Genomic DNA, 15698 nt, shown 5'->3' with positions numbered 1-15698 from the left:
CTTTTTGGCCACTCCTGGTTTTGAGCTTAAATCCCTGAAGCAGTGGGGGTACTTGCAATCCCTGATTCTCACTATGCAAAGCAGTGCTTCAGATCCCATAGCGCTTCAAGTTAGGGTTTCCTGAAATCCAAGACTAGCCTAAAATCTCCCTCTTAGAACTGCCGAACTCAGCAACTCTATCCATCATAGCTAGTAGGAAGGGCAAGATTCTAAAAGCCACTACTGAACTGTATATAGCTCCCTGTGTTAGGGTATAGCAGGAGTGGGCAACCACGATCCTCAAGGACCACAACCCAGTAAGGTTTTTAAGATTTCTGCAATGAATATTTATTTATTTGCTGCCATTTGTATTCCACATTTTCCCACCTATTTGCAAGCTCAATGTGGCTTACATTATGTTGCAATGGCATCACCATTAACAGAGTAAGAGGTTCGGCATATTGTTACAATTAATGTGCAAGAATATCAGGTAAATAGGGTAAATAAAATGATAATACATAACATACAAGTGAGAGTAGGAAAAAATGTAATGTTCAATAATGATAATATGATAAAATAAATCAGAAGGGATCAATATTGGTTGGTTCTGGTATAGATTAGGAAACAATATGCATGAGATTGATTTGCATGTACTCAGTGGCGTTCCTAGGGGGGCTGGCACACGGGGCAGATCGCTGATGCGCCCCGCCCCCCAGGTGCAGCGCCCCCCGGAACAGCGCGACGCCCCCACCCCCGGCGAAAGAACCCCCCTCAGGTGCACGCCGCTGGGGGGGGGATGCCGCGCGCCTGCCGGCTCTTCGTTTTCATGCTCCCTCTGCCCCGGAACAGGAAGTAACCTGTTCCAGGGCAAAGGGAGCATGAAAACGAAGAGCCGACAGGCGCGCAGCACCCCCCCAGCGGCGTGTACCCGGGGCGGACCACCCCCCCTTGGTACGCCACTGCATGTACTGCTTCTATTGTATGGAAATCGATCTCATGCATATTCATTGTGGAAATCTTGAAAACCTTACTGGGTTGTGGTCCTTGAGGCCAATCCAGGTCAGGAGAACCTGGCAAGATCCCAAAAGAGTAAAACAGATTTTATGCCGCTTATCCTAGAAATAAGCAGTGGAGTTTCCCAAGTCCATTTTAATAATGGCTTAATCAAGTGCTTCTCAACCCAGTCCTTGAGGCACACCTAGTCCCATCAGGTTTTTAGGATATCCTTAATGAATATGCATGAGATAGATTTGCATGCACTGCCTCCTTGGGAGTTATATCGAGTCACTGTCAGGTTTAAGTTTATCCATTTAAGTAGAACCACACAAGTAGCTCTCCTAAGTTGAATGAATAACTTTTTGGTTCAAGTTAGGATTACATGCTCATATACACAGATTTGGATTCCTGAGGCATACAGACTCTGTAAGTGATAGTGGTAAGGTTTGTCTCTTTACAGGTGAAACCAAAATCTGCCATAGGATAGACACCCCTGATGGTGTAGATAACATGAGGAGGGACCTAGCAAAGCTTGAAGAATAGTCTGGAATTTGGCAGCTAAGATTTAATGCTAAAAAATGCAGGGCCATGCATTTCGGCTACAAAAACCCAAGGGAGTGGTACAGTTTTGGGGGCGAAGACTTCTGTGCATACAGAATGGGTTGTATTTTGCACCCCTGGACATTTTAACAGGGTGGATTACAATTCCTTGGGGTAGTAGAAGTCAGCTATTGTTGGGGTTGGAAGGGTAGAGGATGGTGGTGAGGGGGGTTATTATAGTTGCTCGTTATTATTGTTTTCTATTTGTGATTTATGAACAACAGTTGCACAGCATATTGTTCCTTTTTATACTGTAATAAAAAGATTTTAATATAAAATCCTAAGTGTTTGAGGTTTCTGCAGATGAGGACAGAGCCCACGGGGATGGGGGCGGGGACGGGGCGGGATGGAGACGGAGACAGAACCTGTGGGGATGGGGTGGGGACGAAGATAGAACCCACGGTAAAAGCAGGGGCGTAGCCAGCCTTCCGTGGGAGAGGGGTCCGAGCCCGGGGGGAGGGGGCACATTTTAGCCCTCCCCCCGGCGCCGCCCCCCCACCGCCGACATTGCCGCCCCCCCCTCCCGCCGCGAACCCGCCTCCGCTGCATCCTACCTTTACTTTTGCTGGCGGGGGATCCCACTCCCCGCCAGCCGACGTCTTCTTCTTAGTCGCTTCCCGCTCTTCAATTTGTTTGCTGACGTCCTGCACGTTGTACGTGCAGTACGTCAGACTCAGAGAACAGAACTGTTCTCTGAGTCTGACGTCCTGCACGTATAATTACGTGCAGGACGTCAGCAAACAAATTGAAGTGCAGGAAGGACTGAGAAGACGTCGGCTGGCGGGGAGTGGGATCCCCCGCCAGCAAAAGTAAAGGTAGGCGGCGGCGGGGGCGGGTTCGCCGGGAGGGGGGTCCTGGGGTGAATCTGCGGGGGCCCCGGCCCCCTCAGGCCCCACGTAGCTACGCCACTGGGTAAAAGATGATAGACTTAGAAGTAATCTAAGGAAATATTTCTTTACAGAAAGTGTATTGGAGGTGGAGGAGACTTAAACTGTATCTGAATTTAAGAAGGCGTGGGACAAGCATATAGGATCTCTAAGGGAGAGGAAGGGAATAGATGGTATGGAAGGGCAGACTGGATAGACCTTAGGTCTTTATCTGCGTTTCTCTATGTCTTCTTTAAATGGATAGTGTGACTGAAAATGTTCATAAACATAAATGAATAAGTCTTTATACACAGACTGCCCTGCTGATTACTGACCTCACTCTCTTAAAGGAGGCTGATAACCGAATGGGTGAGTCTGACAGGTAGCATTCTTCCAGCCAGGAGACTTAAAAAAAGCAAACCCTTTTAATAATTGCATTTTGTTGTCATTACAGATTTCCATTGTTTGTAGCTGTTTACCAGACCTGCTATGAGGGGAAACCGGTGAAAGAGTTCATCAGCTGCCTACAGAACCACCCAGAGCATATCTAGCCAGACCCAAGGACTAAAACTCTCATATTCTCCGTCTCCCTGCCTTCCGGACGAACAACTTCAAAGAAAAGCAGCAGGACAGACAGACTGAATTTTCAGGCCAGGGCCGTGCCTAGGGTCTCCGGTGCCCCCCCCCCCCTCCGGCGCCCCCCTGCAGTTGCCCCCCCCCCCCGAAAACGATCGCTACACTACCCGCCCTCTTCTCCCCAGATCCTTTTCTTTTTTTTTTGTTTAAATTTACCTCTGTCCGGCGGCAGCGTAGCGTTAGTGAGAAGGAGGCGGCGCTCCCCCCGCCCCGACGTGTCAGTCTTCCCTTCGCTCAGTTCCGCCTTCTTCTGACATCAGAAATGACGTCAGAAGAAGGCGGGACACTGAGTGAAGGGAAGACTGTCTGACACGTCGGGGTGGGGGAGTGCCGCCTTCTTCTCACTAACGCGACGCTGCCGCCGGACAGAGGTAAATTTAAACAAAAAAAAAAAAAAGGAAAAGGATCTGGGGAGAAGAGGGCGAGGTAAGCATGGTGCGGCGGGGCACCCCCCAGAGGATGGCGCCCTCCTGCCATGCTTACCTCGCTTACCGTGTTGGCACGGCCCTGTTTCAGGCTTATCCGTTTGCATTTGCAAATGGATGTAGCTACAAAAATTATCACTATCCATCTTGCTTTGATCTAACTGGTACCTTGTCTCACTGTACATTACTTACTTGAGGACCTGAACGCTCCAGCACAGAGCAAAACAGTAATAGTGACAGCCGGCATTCTCTTGACGCTTTTCACATCTTGGTAGGACCAGGAAGCAACTAGAAGGGGAGAACCATGGCTTTTTGAGCAGTATTTTGTAGGTCTTTCTGGTCAGGTATTATTCTCCAGGCAACTATGTTCACAGTATGGATGATAGATCTATGTTTAAGAGGCAATTTAAAATTGTTGTCTCTCTCCCTGCCTTTTTCAAGAATTTTTAAAAAAGCAAAAATTGCTGTTGGACAGCACTAGGAAAGAGGCAATTTGTATACGTGTATGTATGTATAATACAGCCTCCTGTCACGGAAATTGAAATTCTTTTATTAAAGGACATTAGAATCGGGACAGTTTTTAATAACTTTTTTTTTTCAGGTCATGCACTAATGTTCGCGTTATTGTGCATTGCCTGTAAAAAGTTAATGTGAAAGCACTTACTGTCTCCCACGTTAACACAGCCAGTTAGCACGCACTAATGCGAACACGCTAGCTGGTTAACACCTCCACACCCATTCTCTGCCCAAGACATACCCCTCTGAAAAAAAAAATTTAAATAGCAAACAATTTAGCCCACGCTAACAGACAAAATACTGCAAAATACTAACGCATTTTGTGGTAGCCTGTTTTTCATGCACTAAACGTGTGTTATAGGTTAATGTTCTGTAGTAAAAGGCCCCCTATATTAATAAACATAGTAACCATATTGACCCTAAAGCTTAACTCTTTGCAGGTTGTGTTGTGTAAGTTTTCACTAAAGATGATGTGCAGAAGCTTCTTAAAGGGCAGAGAGGTCCTCTTTTCAGATCTCAGAAGGACTTCAAATTATTGCTCCCTAGAAAGATTCTAATCTTAATCCTGCAGATGAGAACCTAATATTTGTCCTTTAGAGAGCTCTCCAGCCCTTTCCCCTTTGTCTTTTCTTTAGAAAGAAGTGAGCAGCCCACATCAGGTCATGACACTGCTTTAAACAGTGAAAAATAATTTGCCTGTATAATGGTACAGGGCCAAAGTGGTAAAGAATTTGGTTATTTACACAGTAATATTTTCTTATCATTCATAGGTGGTCCAATCCTAATTCTTCACAACAGTGAAGTTGTAAAGACCTACTTGCATGGTCTCGGAGAATGTACTGCTTTTCAAGCTTTAAGGTAGTGGTTTCCAAACCTTATAATGGAGGCACCCCAGCCAGCCAGGTTTTCAGGATATCGACGATGAATATTCATAAGAGAGATTTGCAGGCAGTGCATGCAGATCTCTCTCATAAATATTCATCATGGACATCCTGAAAACCTGACTGGCTTGGGTGCCTTTAGGATTAGGTTTGGGAACCACTGCTTTAAGGGAATCTCCCACAGGCTTGGAGAAAATGAGGGTAACAGCACATTAACATTATGCTTTTGAATAGGGAAATGTACAGATTTTAATGTAGATTTTTTTTTTAAGTCTATCACCGGAAGGTTTTTGTTTTCAGTATGCACTACAACAAAATGACATGTGCTCAGTCTGTTTAGTTCTGCTGTATTTTTTCTTGTTGATAGTTAATTTTACAGTTCATCGGGAGTCTTAACGTTCAAGTAAGAGTGTATGCTAATGTCTTCCCCTTGGATCATGGCACACAGTAATAGAAATGTCAAGCCTGTCGTTGAATACATACAACCCCTGGTGATTTATTGCAATAAGCCACACTGGTTCCTGGGCCAGTGTTTTACTTTTCTATTCTAGATCATGAATTTTGTAAAACCACTTTTTACCAATAAAATATTTAAATCAACCCGAAAGTTTTGTGAATGCTTTATGGTGTCTCATGCCAGGAGGGAAAGAAATGGGTAATAAGTTAAAATCGGCAGCATTTTTGAAATATATATGTAACTAGGATAAAAGGCCCGTTTCAGAAAGCAATGAAACGGGCGCTAGCAAGGTTTTCCTCGGAGTGTGTGTGTTTTAGTGAGTGTGTGATAGAGAGAGAGTGAATGTGTGAGTGTGTGTGACAGAGAGTGAGACTGGGTTCGAGTGTGTGTGCCAGGGCCTCCCCTCCCAGTTCGAGGGTTTTTCCCACCCCCCCTCCCTCCCAGTTCCAGGGTCCTCTCCCTCCCTCCCAGTTCCATGGTTTTCCCTCCCCCTCCATCCGTCCCCCCCCCCCTCCCTCCCTCCATCCCTCCCAGTTCCAGGGTCCTCCCTCTCCCTCCCAGTTCCAGTGTTTTGTTTCCCAGTTCCAGGGTTGTCCCTCCCTCCCTCCCCCCAGCAGCCTGCAGTGTGTTAGTTCCGGTTCCTGCAGCACCATCGCCAGGTGTGTGCCACTGCCAGTACAGCACCCCGCGAAAACGGAGCATGCGGGCGACATCCTCAGAGAGAGAAGAAAATGGTGATGTGTGCTCCGAACCTTGCTCTTCAAATGTGTGGATGGGGCGCGCGGCGGCATTGTGGCGTTGCGAAGGAACTCCTTTTTTTTTCTTTTTTGATGGTTTGATGCGAGTGCGGGCTGCGTCAGCGATGCGATTGGGTGGGTGTGTGAGTGCTCCGCCTTCGACCTCATGACGTTGCAACGCGAAGGCGGGGCATACACATGGGGAAAAAGGAAGCAATCTACACCATTACGGAAGTTGGAAGGCTTCATTAGAACGTTGGAGATGCGTTTTATATAGAGAGATATTTGGGTTGGCACCTGAAACAAAGGTCTTGTGATCTTTTTTGATCATTCTAAGCTCATTTGGAAAGCATCTGTCACCTTTATGAACATATGTAAGCCTGGTGCTGCTGTGGTTATCTGTTTTGAAATCTAATGCAGGCATCACACAGATAACTGTGAAACACGTAGCATGGAGTTAGAAAGTGATGTTTCTCAAATCAAGCATGGTAAGGAAAGATGCATATCTTTTTTCCAATAATGTGTGAAAATAAAAAAAAAAAAGGCAAAAAACTGTCTACATTAGGACACAGAAAGGATACTTTAGTATAAAACCAAAACAGGAAGGCACAATGACAAACTGATTTTAAGTGGTCTAGGCAGCTGCTGTAGGGGGTCTTTAACACTGAAGACTTACTTGAAATAAAAAAAAATAAAGACAGCAGTGACAATCTTCAGCTTGTTTCAAGTTGTGCCTACATACATTTGTATTTACAAATCTTTTGACTCTGTGATTATAGGTTCTATGATTTTATTTATTTACATTAGTCTTCAGAGCAAGTAAAAACAATTTACTTAGCTGTAACAGGTGCTCCGTACAGAACATGATTCCAACCTAGTTTCTAGAACCTTTGAGTAGGCTCACCCAGGGCTGGTGTTAGACATTCAGGGGCCCAGGGTAGAAGCTGGGCAGGGGGCCCAAGAGCTGGCCTTCAGCCTATGTCTCCTTTAGCTTGAGGCAGTTTGGGGCCCCCTGTGGTATGGGGGCCCAGGGCAATTGCCCTGTTTGCCACCATTATAAAGGATAAATTATAGAGCACATAGACAAACATGGTTTAATGGGACAGAGTCAGCATGGGTTCATCCGAGGGAAGTCGTCCCTCACCAATTTGCTTCATTTCTTTGAAGGCATTAATAAACATCTGGATAAAGGTGAGCCAGCCGGTTGATGTAGTGTATCTAGATTTTCAGAAAGCTTTTGATAAAGTTCCTCATGAGAGACTCCTGAGAAAATTAAAGAGTCATGGGATAGGAGGCAAGGTTCTGGTGTGGATTAGGAATTGGTTATTGGACAGAAAACAGAGGGTGGGGTTAAATGGTCATTTCTCTCAATGGAGGAGGGTGAACAGTGGAGTGCTACAGGGATCTGTACTGGGACCGGTACTATTTAACATATTTATAAATGATATGGAAATCGGAACAATGAGTGAGGTGATCAAATTTGCAGATGATACAAAAGTATTCAAGGTTGTTAAAACATGTGCGGACTGTGAAATATTGCAGGAAGACCTTAGGAAATTGGAAGACTGGGCGTCCAAATGGCAGATGAAATTTATTGTGGACAAATGCAAGGTGATGCATATTGGAAAGAATAATCCGAATCATAGTTACCTGATGCTAGGGTCCACCTTGGGGGTCAGTGCTCAAGAAAAAGATATGGGTCTCATTGTAGATAATACACTTATCAATAGAAATCAAACAAAATAAAACATGGAAAAGAAAATAAGATGATACCTTTTTTATTGGACATAACTTAATACATTTCTTGATTAGCTTTCGAAGGTTGCCCTTCTTCGTCAGATCGGAAATAAGCAAATGTGCTAGCTGACAGTGTATATAAGTGAAAACATTCAAGCATTACTATGACAGTCTGACAGGGTGGGAGGATGGGGGTGGGTCGGAGGTATGCATGGGGACATCAAAGCATATCATTGATATTCTAACAGGATGGGTGTGGATAGGTGAGGGGTGGGGTGATCAACAGAGATATACAGCTTTATGGTTTATAATGGGTTAGGAACCCCAGATCCTTGTTAAGTCCTTTCTGTTGGGTGTTAAAATATTCAATCATTCTGACTTCAAAGGTCTTACGTTCTTGTAGGGCAACCTTCGAAAGCTAATCAAGAAATGTATTAAGTTATGTCCAATAAAAAAGGTATCATCTTATTTTCTTTTCCAAGTTTTATTTTGTTTGATTTCTATTGATAACCTTAAGAGTGGACTAACATGGCTACCACACTCCTCTAGATAATACACTGAAATCTTCTGCTCAGTGTGCGGGGACGTCAGCAAACAAATTGAAGTGCAGGAAGGACTGAGAAGACGTCGGCTGGCGGGGAGTGGGATCCCCCGCCAGCAAAAGTAAAGGTAGGCGGCGGCGGGGGCGGGTTCGCCGGGAGGGGGGTCCTGGGGTGAATCTGCGGGGGCCCCGGCCCCCTCAGGCCCCACGTAGCTACGCCACTGGGTAAAAGATGATAGACTTAGAAGTAATCTAAGGAAATATTTCTTTACAGAAAGTGTATTGGAGGTGGAGGAGACTTAAACTGTATCTGAATTTAAGAAGGCGTGGGACAAGCATATAGGATCTCTAAGGGAGAGGAAGGGAATAGATGGTATGGAAGGGCAGACTGGATAGACCTTAGGTCTTTATCTGCGTTTCTCTATGTCTTCTTTAAATGGATAGTGTGACTGAAAATGTTCATAAACATAAATGAATAAGTCTTTATACACAGACTGCCCTGCTGATTACTGACCTCACTCTCTTAAAGGAGGCTGATAACCGAATGGGTGAGTCTGACAGGTAGCATTCTTCCAGCCAGGAGACTTAAAAAAAGCAAACCCTTTTTAATAATTGCATTTTGTTGTCATTACAGATTTCCATTGTTTGTAGCTGTTTACCAGACCTGCTATGAGGGGAAACCGGTGAAAGAGTTCATCAGCTGCCTACAGAACCACCCAGAGCATATCTAGCCAGACCCAAGGACTAAAACTCTCATATTCTCCGTCTCCCTGCCTTCCGGACGAACAACTTCAAAGAAAAGCAGCAGGACAGACAGACTGAATTTTCAGGCCAGGGCCGTGCCTAGGGTCTCCGGTGCCCCCCCCCTCTCCGGCGCCCCCCTGCAGTTGCCCCCCCCCCCCGAAAACGATCGCTACACTACCCGCCCTCTTCTCCCCAGATCCTTTTCTTTTTTTTTGTTTAAATTTACCTCTGTCCGGCGGCAGCGTAGCGTTAGTGAGAAGGAGGCGGCGCTCCCCCCGCCCCGACGTGTCAGTCTTCCCTTCGCTCAGTTCCGCCTTCTTCTGACATCAGAAATGACGTCAGAAGAAGGCGGGACACTGAGTGAAGGGAAGACTGTCTGACACGTCGGGGTGGGGGAGTGCCGCCTTCTTCTCACTAACGCTACGCTGCCGCCGGACAGAGGTAAATTTAAACAAAAAAAAAAAAAAAGGAAAAGGATCTGGGGAGAAGAGGGCGAGGTAAGCATGGTGCGGCGGGGCACCCCCCAGAGGATGGCGCCCTCCTGCCATGCTTACCTCGCTTACCGTGTTGGCACGGCCCTGTTTCAGGCTTATCCGTTTGCATTTGCAAATGGATGTAGCTACAAAAATTATCACTATCCATCTTGCTTTGATCTAACTGGTACCTTGTCTCACTGTACATTACTTACTTGAGGACCTGAACGCTCCAGCACAGAGCAAAACAGTAATAGTGACAGCCGGCATTCTCTTGACGCTTTTCACATCTTGGTAGGACCAGGAAGCAACTAGAAGGGGAGAACCATGGCTTTTTGAGCAGTATTTTGTAGGTCTTTCTGGTCAGGTATTATTCTCCATGCAACTACGTTCAGTATGGATGATAGATCTATGTTTAAGAGGCAATTTAAAATTGTTGTCTCTCTCCCTGCCTTTTTCAAGAATTTTTAAAAAAGCAAAAATTGCTGTTGGACAGCACTAGGAAAGAGGCAATTTGTATACGTGTATGTATGTATAATACAGCCTCCTGTCACGGAAATTGAAATTCTTTTATTAAAGGACATTAGAATCGGGACAGTTTTTAATAACTTTTTTTTTTCAGGTCATGCACTAATGTTCGCGTTATTGTGCATTGCCTGTAAAAAGTTAATGTGAAAGCACTTACTGTCTCCCACGTTAACACAGCCAGTTAGCACGCACTAATGCGAACACGCTAGCTGGTTAACACCTCCACACCCATTCTCTGCCCAAGACATACCCCTCTGAAAAAAAAAATTTAAATAGCAAACAATTTAGCCCACGCTAACAGACAAAATACTGCAAAATACTAACGCATTTTGTGGTAGCCTGTTTTTCATGCACTAAACGTGTGTTATAGGTTAATGTTCTGTAGTAAAAGGCCCCCTATATTAATAAACATAGTAACCATATTGACCCTAAAGCTTAACTCTTTGCAGGTTGTGTTGTGTAAGTTTTCACTAAAGATGATGTGCAGAAGCTTCTTAAAGGGCAGAGAGGTCCTCTTTTCAGATCTCAGAAGGACTTCAAATTATTGCTCCCTAGAAAGATTCTAATCTTAATCCTGCAGATGAGAACCTAATATTTGTCCTTTAGAGAGCTCTCCAGCCCTTTCCCCTTTGTCTTTTCTTTAGAAAGAAGTGAGCAGCCCACATCAGGTCATGACACTGCTTTAAACAGTGAAAAATAATTTGCCTGTATAATGGTACAGGGCCAAAGTGGTAAAGAATTTGGTTATTTACACAGTAATATTTTCTTATCATTCATAGGTGGTCCAATCCTAATTCTTCACAACAGTGAAGTTGTAAAGACCTACTTGCATGGTCTCGGAGAATGTACTGCTTTTCAAGCTTTAAGGTAGTGGTTTCCAAACCTTATAATGGAGGCACCCCAGCCAGCCAGGTTTTCAGGATATCGACGATGAATATTCATAAGAGAGATTTGCAGGCAGTGCATGCAGATCTCTCTCATAAATATTCATCATGGACATCCTGAAAACCTGACTGGCTTGGGTGCCTTTAGGATTAGGTTTGGGAACCACTGCTTTAAGGGAATCTCCCACAGGCTTGGAGAAAATGAGGGTAACAGCACATTAACATTATGCTTTTGAATAGGGAAATGTACAGATTTTAATGTAGATTTTTTTTTTAAGTCTATCACCGGAAGGTTTTTGTTTTCAGTATGCACTACAACAAAATGACATGTGCTCAGTCTGTTTAGTTCTGCTGTATTTTTTCTTGTTGATAGTTAATTTTACAGTTCATCGGGAGTCTTAACGTTCAAGTAAGAGTGTATGCTAATGTCTTCCCCTTGGATCATGGCACACAGTAATAGAAATGTCAAGCCTGTCGTTGAATACATACAACCCCTGGTGATTTATTGCAATAAGCCACACTGGTTCCTGGGCCAGTGTTTTACTTTTCTATTCTAGATCATGAATTTTGTAAAACCACTTTTTTACCAATAAAATATTTAAATCAACCCGAAAGTTTTGTGAATGCTTTATGGTGTCTCATGCCAGGAGGGAAAGAAATGGGTAATAAGTTAAAATCGGCAGCATTTTTGAAATATATATGTAACTAGGATAAAAGGCCCGTTTCAGAAAGCAATGAAACGGGCGCTAGCAAGGTTTTCCTCGGAGTGTGTGTGTTTTAGTGAGTGTGTGATAGAGAGAGAGTGAATGTGTGAGTGTGTGTGACAGAGAGTGAGACTGGGTTCGAGTGTGTGTGCCAGGGCCTCCCCTCCCAGTTCGAGGGTTTTTCCCACCCCCCCTCCCTCCCAGTTCCAGGGTCCTCTCCCTCCCTCCCAGTTCCATGGTTTTCCCTCCCCCTCCATCCGTCCCCCCCCCCCTCCCTCCCTCCATCCCTCCCAGTTCCAGGGTCCTCCCTCTCCCTCCCAGTTCCAGTGTTTTGTTTCCCAGTTCCAGGGTTGTCCCTCCCTCCCTCCCCCCAGCAGCCTGCAGTGTGTTAGTTCCGGTTCCTGCAGCACCATCGCCAGGTGTGTGCCACTGCCAGTACAGCACCCCGCGAAAACGGAGCATGCGGGCGACATCCTCAGAGAGAGAAGAAAATGGTGATGTGTGCTCCGAACCTTGCTCTTCAAATGTGTGGATGGGGCGCGCGGCGGCATTGTGGCGTTGCGAAGGAACTCCTTTTTTTTTCTTTTTTGATGGTTTGATGCGAGTGCGGGCTGCGTCAGCGATGCGATTGGGTGGGTGTGTGAGTGCTCCGCCTTCGACCTCATGACGTTGCAACGCGAAGGCGGGGCATACACATGGGGAAAAAGGAAGCAATCTACACCATTACGGAAGTTGGAAGGCTTCATTAGAACGTTGGAGATGCGTTTTATATAGAGAGATATTTGGGTTGGCACCTGAAACAAAGGTCTTGTGATCTTTTTTGATCATTCTAAGCTCATTTGGAAAGCATCTGTCACCTTTATGAACATATGTAAGCCTGGTGCTGCTGTGGTTATCTGTTTTGAAATCTAATGCAGGCATCACACAGATAACTGTGAAACACGTAGCATGGAGTTAGAAAGTGATGTTTCTCAAATCAAGCATGGTAAGGAAAGATGCATATCTTTTTTCCAATAATGTGTGAAAATAAAAAAAAAAAAGGCAAAAACTGTCTACATTAGGACACAGAAAGGATACTTTAGTATAAAACCAAAACAGGAAGGCACAATGACAAACTGATTTTAAGTGGTCTAGGCAGCTGCTGTAGGGGGTCTTTAACACTGAAGACTTACTTGAAATAAAAAAAATAAAGACAGCAGTGACAATCTTCAGCTTGTTTCAAGTTGTGCCTACATACATTTGTATTTACAAATCTTTTGACTCTGTGATTATAGGTTCTATGATTTTATTTATTTACATTAGTCTTCAGAGCAAGTAAAAACAATTTACTTAGCTGTAACAGGTGCTCCGTACAGAACATGATTCCAACCTAGTTTCTAGAACCTTTGAGTAGGCTCACCCAGGGCTGGTGTTAGACATTCAGGGGCCCAGGGTAGAAGCTGGGCAGGGGGCCCAAGAGCTGGCCTTCAGCCTATGTCTCCTTTAGCTTGAGGCAGTTTGGGGCCCCCTGTGGTATGGGGGCCCAGGGCAATTGCCCTGTTTGCCACCATTATAAAGGATAAAATTATAGAGCACATAGACAAACATGGTTTAATGGGACAGAGTCAGCATGGGTTCATCCGAGGGAAGTCGTCCCTCACCAATTTGCTTCATTTCTTTGAAGGCATTAATAAACATCTGGATAAAGGTGAGCCAGCCGGTTGATGTAGTGTATCTAGATTTTCAGAAAGCTTTTGATAAAGTTCCTCATGAGAGACTCCTGAGAAAATTAAAGAGTCATGGGATAGGAGGCAAGGTTCTGGTGTGGATTAGGAATTGGTTATTGGACAGAAAACAGAGGGTGGGGTTAAATGGTCATTTCTCTCAATGGAGGAGGGTGAACAGTGGAGTGCTACAGGGATCTGTACTGGGACCGGTACTATTTAACATATTTATAAATGATATGGAAATCGGAACAATGAGTGAGGTGATCAAATTTGCAGATGATACAAAAGTATTCAAGGTTGTTAAAACATGTGCGGACTGTGAAATATTGCAGGAAGACCTTAGGAAATTGGAAGACTGGGCGTCCAAATGGCAGATGAAATTTATTGTGGACAAATGCAAGGTGATGCATATTGGAAAGAATAATCCGAATCATAGTTACCTGATGCTAGGGTCCACCTTGGGGGTCAGTGCTCAAGAAAAAGATATGGGTCTCATTGTAGATAATACACTTATCAATAGAAATCAAACAAAATAAAACATGGAAAAGAAAATAAGATGATACCTTTTTTATTGGACATAACTTAATACATTTCTTGATTAGCTTTCGAAGGTTGCCCTTCTTCGTCAGATCGGAAATAAGCAAATGTGCTAGCTGACAGTGTATATAAGTGAAAACATTCAAGCATTACTATGACAGTCTGACAGGGTGGGAGGATGGGGGTGGGTCGGAGGTATGCATGGGGACATCAAAGCATATCATTGATATTCTAACAGGATGGGTGTGGATAGGTGAGGGGTGGGGTGATCAACAGAGATATACAGCTTTATGGTTTATAATGGGTTAGGAACCCCAGATCCTTGTTAAGTCCTTTCTGTTGGGTGTTAAAATATTCAATCATTCTGACTTCAAAGGTCTTACGTTCTTGTAGGGCAACCTTCGAAAGCTAATCAAGAAATGTATTAAGTTATGTCCAATAAAAAAGGTATCATCTTATTTTCTTTTCCAAGTTTTATTTTGTTTGATTTCTATTGATAACCTTAAGAGTGGACTAACATGGCTACCACACTCCTCTAGATAATACACTGAAATCTTCTGCTCAGTGTGCGGGGACGTCAGCAAACAAATTGAAGTGCAGGAAGGACTGAGAAGACGTCGGCTGGCGGGGAGTGGGATCCCCCGCCAGCAAAAGTAAAGGTAGGCGGCGGCGGGGGCGGGTTCGCCGGGAGGGGGGTCCTGGGGTGAATCTGCGGGGGCCCCGGCCCCCTCAGGCCCCACGTAGCTACGCCACTGGGTAAAAGATGATAGACTTAGAAGTAATCTAAGGAAATATTTCTTTACAGAAAGTGTATTGGAGGTGGAGGAGACTTAAACTGTATCTGAATTTAAGAAGGCGTGGGACAAGCATATAGGATCTCTAAGGGAGAGGAAGGGAATAGATGGTATGGAAGGGCAGACTGGATAGACCTTAGGTCTTTATCTGCGTTTCTCTATGTCTTCTTTAAATGGATAGTGTGACTGAAAATGTTCATAAACATAAATGAATAAGTCTTTATACACAGACTGCCCTGCTGATTACTGACCTCACTCTCTTAAAGGAGGCTGATAACCGAATGGGTGAGTCTGACAGGTAGCATTCTTCCAGCCAGGAGACTTAAAAAAGCAAACCCTTTTTAATAATTGCATTTTGTTGTCATTACAGATTTCCATTGTTTGTAGCTGTTTACCAGACCTGCTATGAGGGGAAACCGGTGAAAGAGTTCATCAGCTGCCTACAGAACCACCCAGAGCATATCTAGCCAGACCCAAGGACTAAAACTCTCATATTCTCCGTCTCCCTGCCTTCCGGACGAACAACTTCAAAGAAAAGCAGCAGGACAGACAGACTGAATTTTCAGGCCAGGGCCGTGCCTAGGGTCTCCGGTGCCCCCCCCCCCCCCCGGCGCCCCCCCGCAGTTGCCCCCCCCCCCCCGAAAACGATCGCTACACTACCCGCCCTCTTCTCCCCAGATCCTTTTCTTTTTTTTTTGTTTAAATTTACCTCTGTCCGGCGGCAGCGTAGCGTTAGTGAGAAGGAGGCGGCGCTCCCCCCGCCCCGACGTGTCAGTCTTCCCTTCGCTCAGTTCCGCCTTCTTCTGACATCAGAAATGACGTCAGAAGAAGGCGGGACACTGAGTGAAGGGAAGACTGTCTGACACGTCGGGGTGGGGGAGTGCCGCCTTCTTCTCACTAACGCTACGCTGCCGCCGGACAGAGGTAAATTTAAACAAAAAAAAAAAAAAGGAAAAG

At 45.0% G+C, this 15698-nt stretch overlaps 1 protein-coding gene across 1 annotated transcript in view; it reads left to right on the top strand.

Moving 5' to 3' along the window:
• Positions 1-3093, top strand: part of LOC115474513 (glycerol-3-phosphate dehydrogenase 1-like protein) — a 53541-nt gene extending 50448 nt beyond the window's left edge. The window contains exon 8 of the mRNA XM_030210004.1: positions 2896-3093. Within this exon, the coding sequence (XP_030065864.1) occupies positions 2896-2992 (97 nt within the window). The 3' untranslated portion in view covers positions 2993-3093. The remainder of the gene's footprint in view (positions 1-2895) is intronic.
• The last annotated feature ends 12605 nt before the right edge of the window (positions 3094-15698 follow it).

This window comes from Microcaecilia unicolor, chromosome 7 (assembly GCF_901765095.1).
Source record: "Microcaecilia unicolor chromosome 7, aMicUni1.1, whole genome shotgun sequence".
NCBI classification, from domain to species: Eukaryota; Metazoa; Chordata; class Amphibia; order Gymnophiona; family Siphonopidae; genus Microcaecilia; species Microcaecilia unicolor.
Note: the sequence above shows the minus strand (reverse complement) of the source record. Positions and strands in the feature narration are given on the sequence as shown.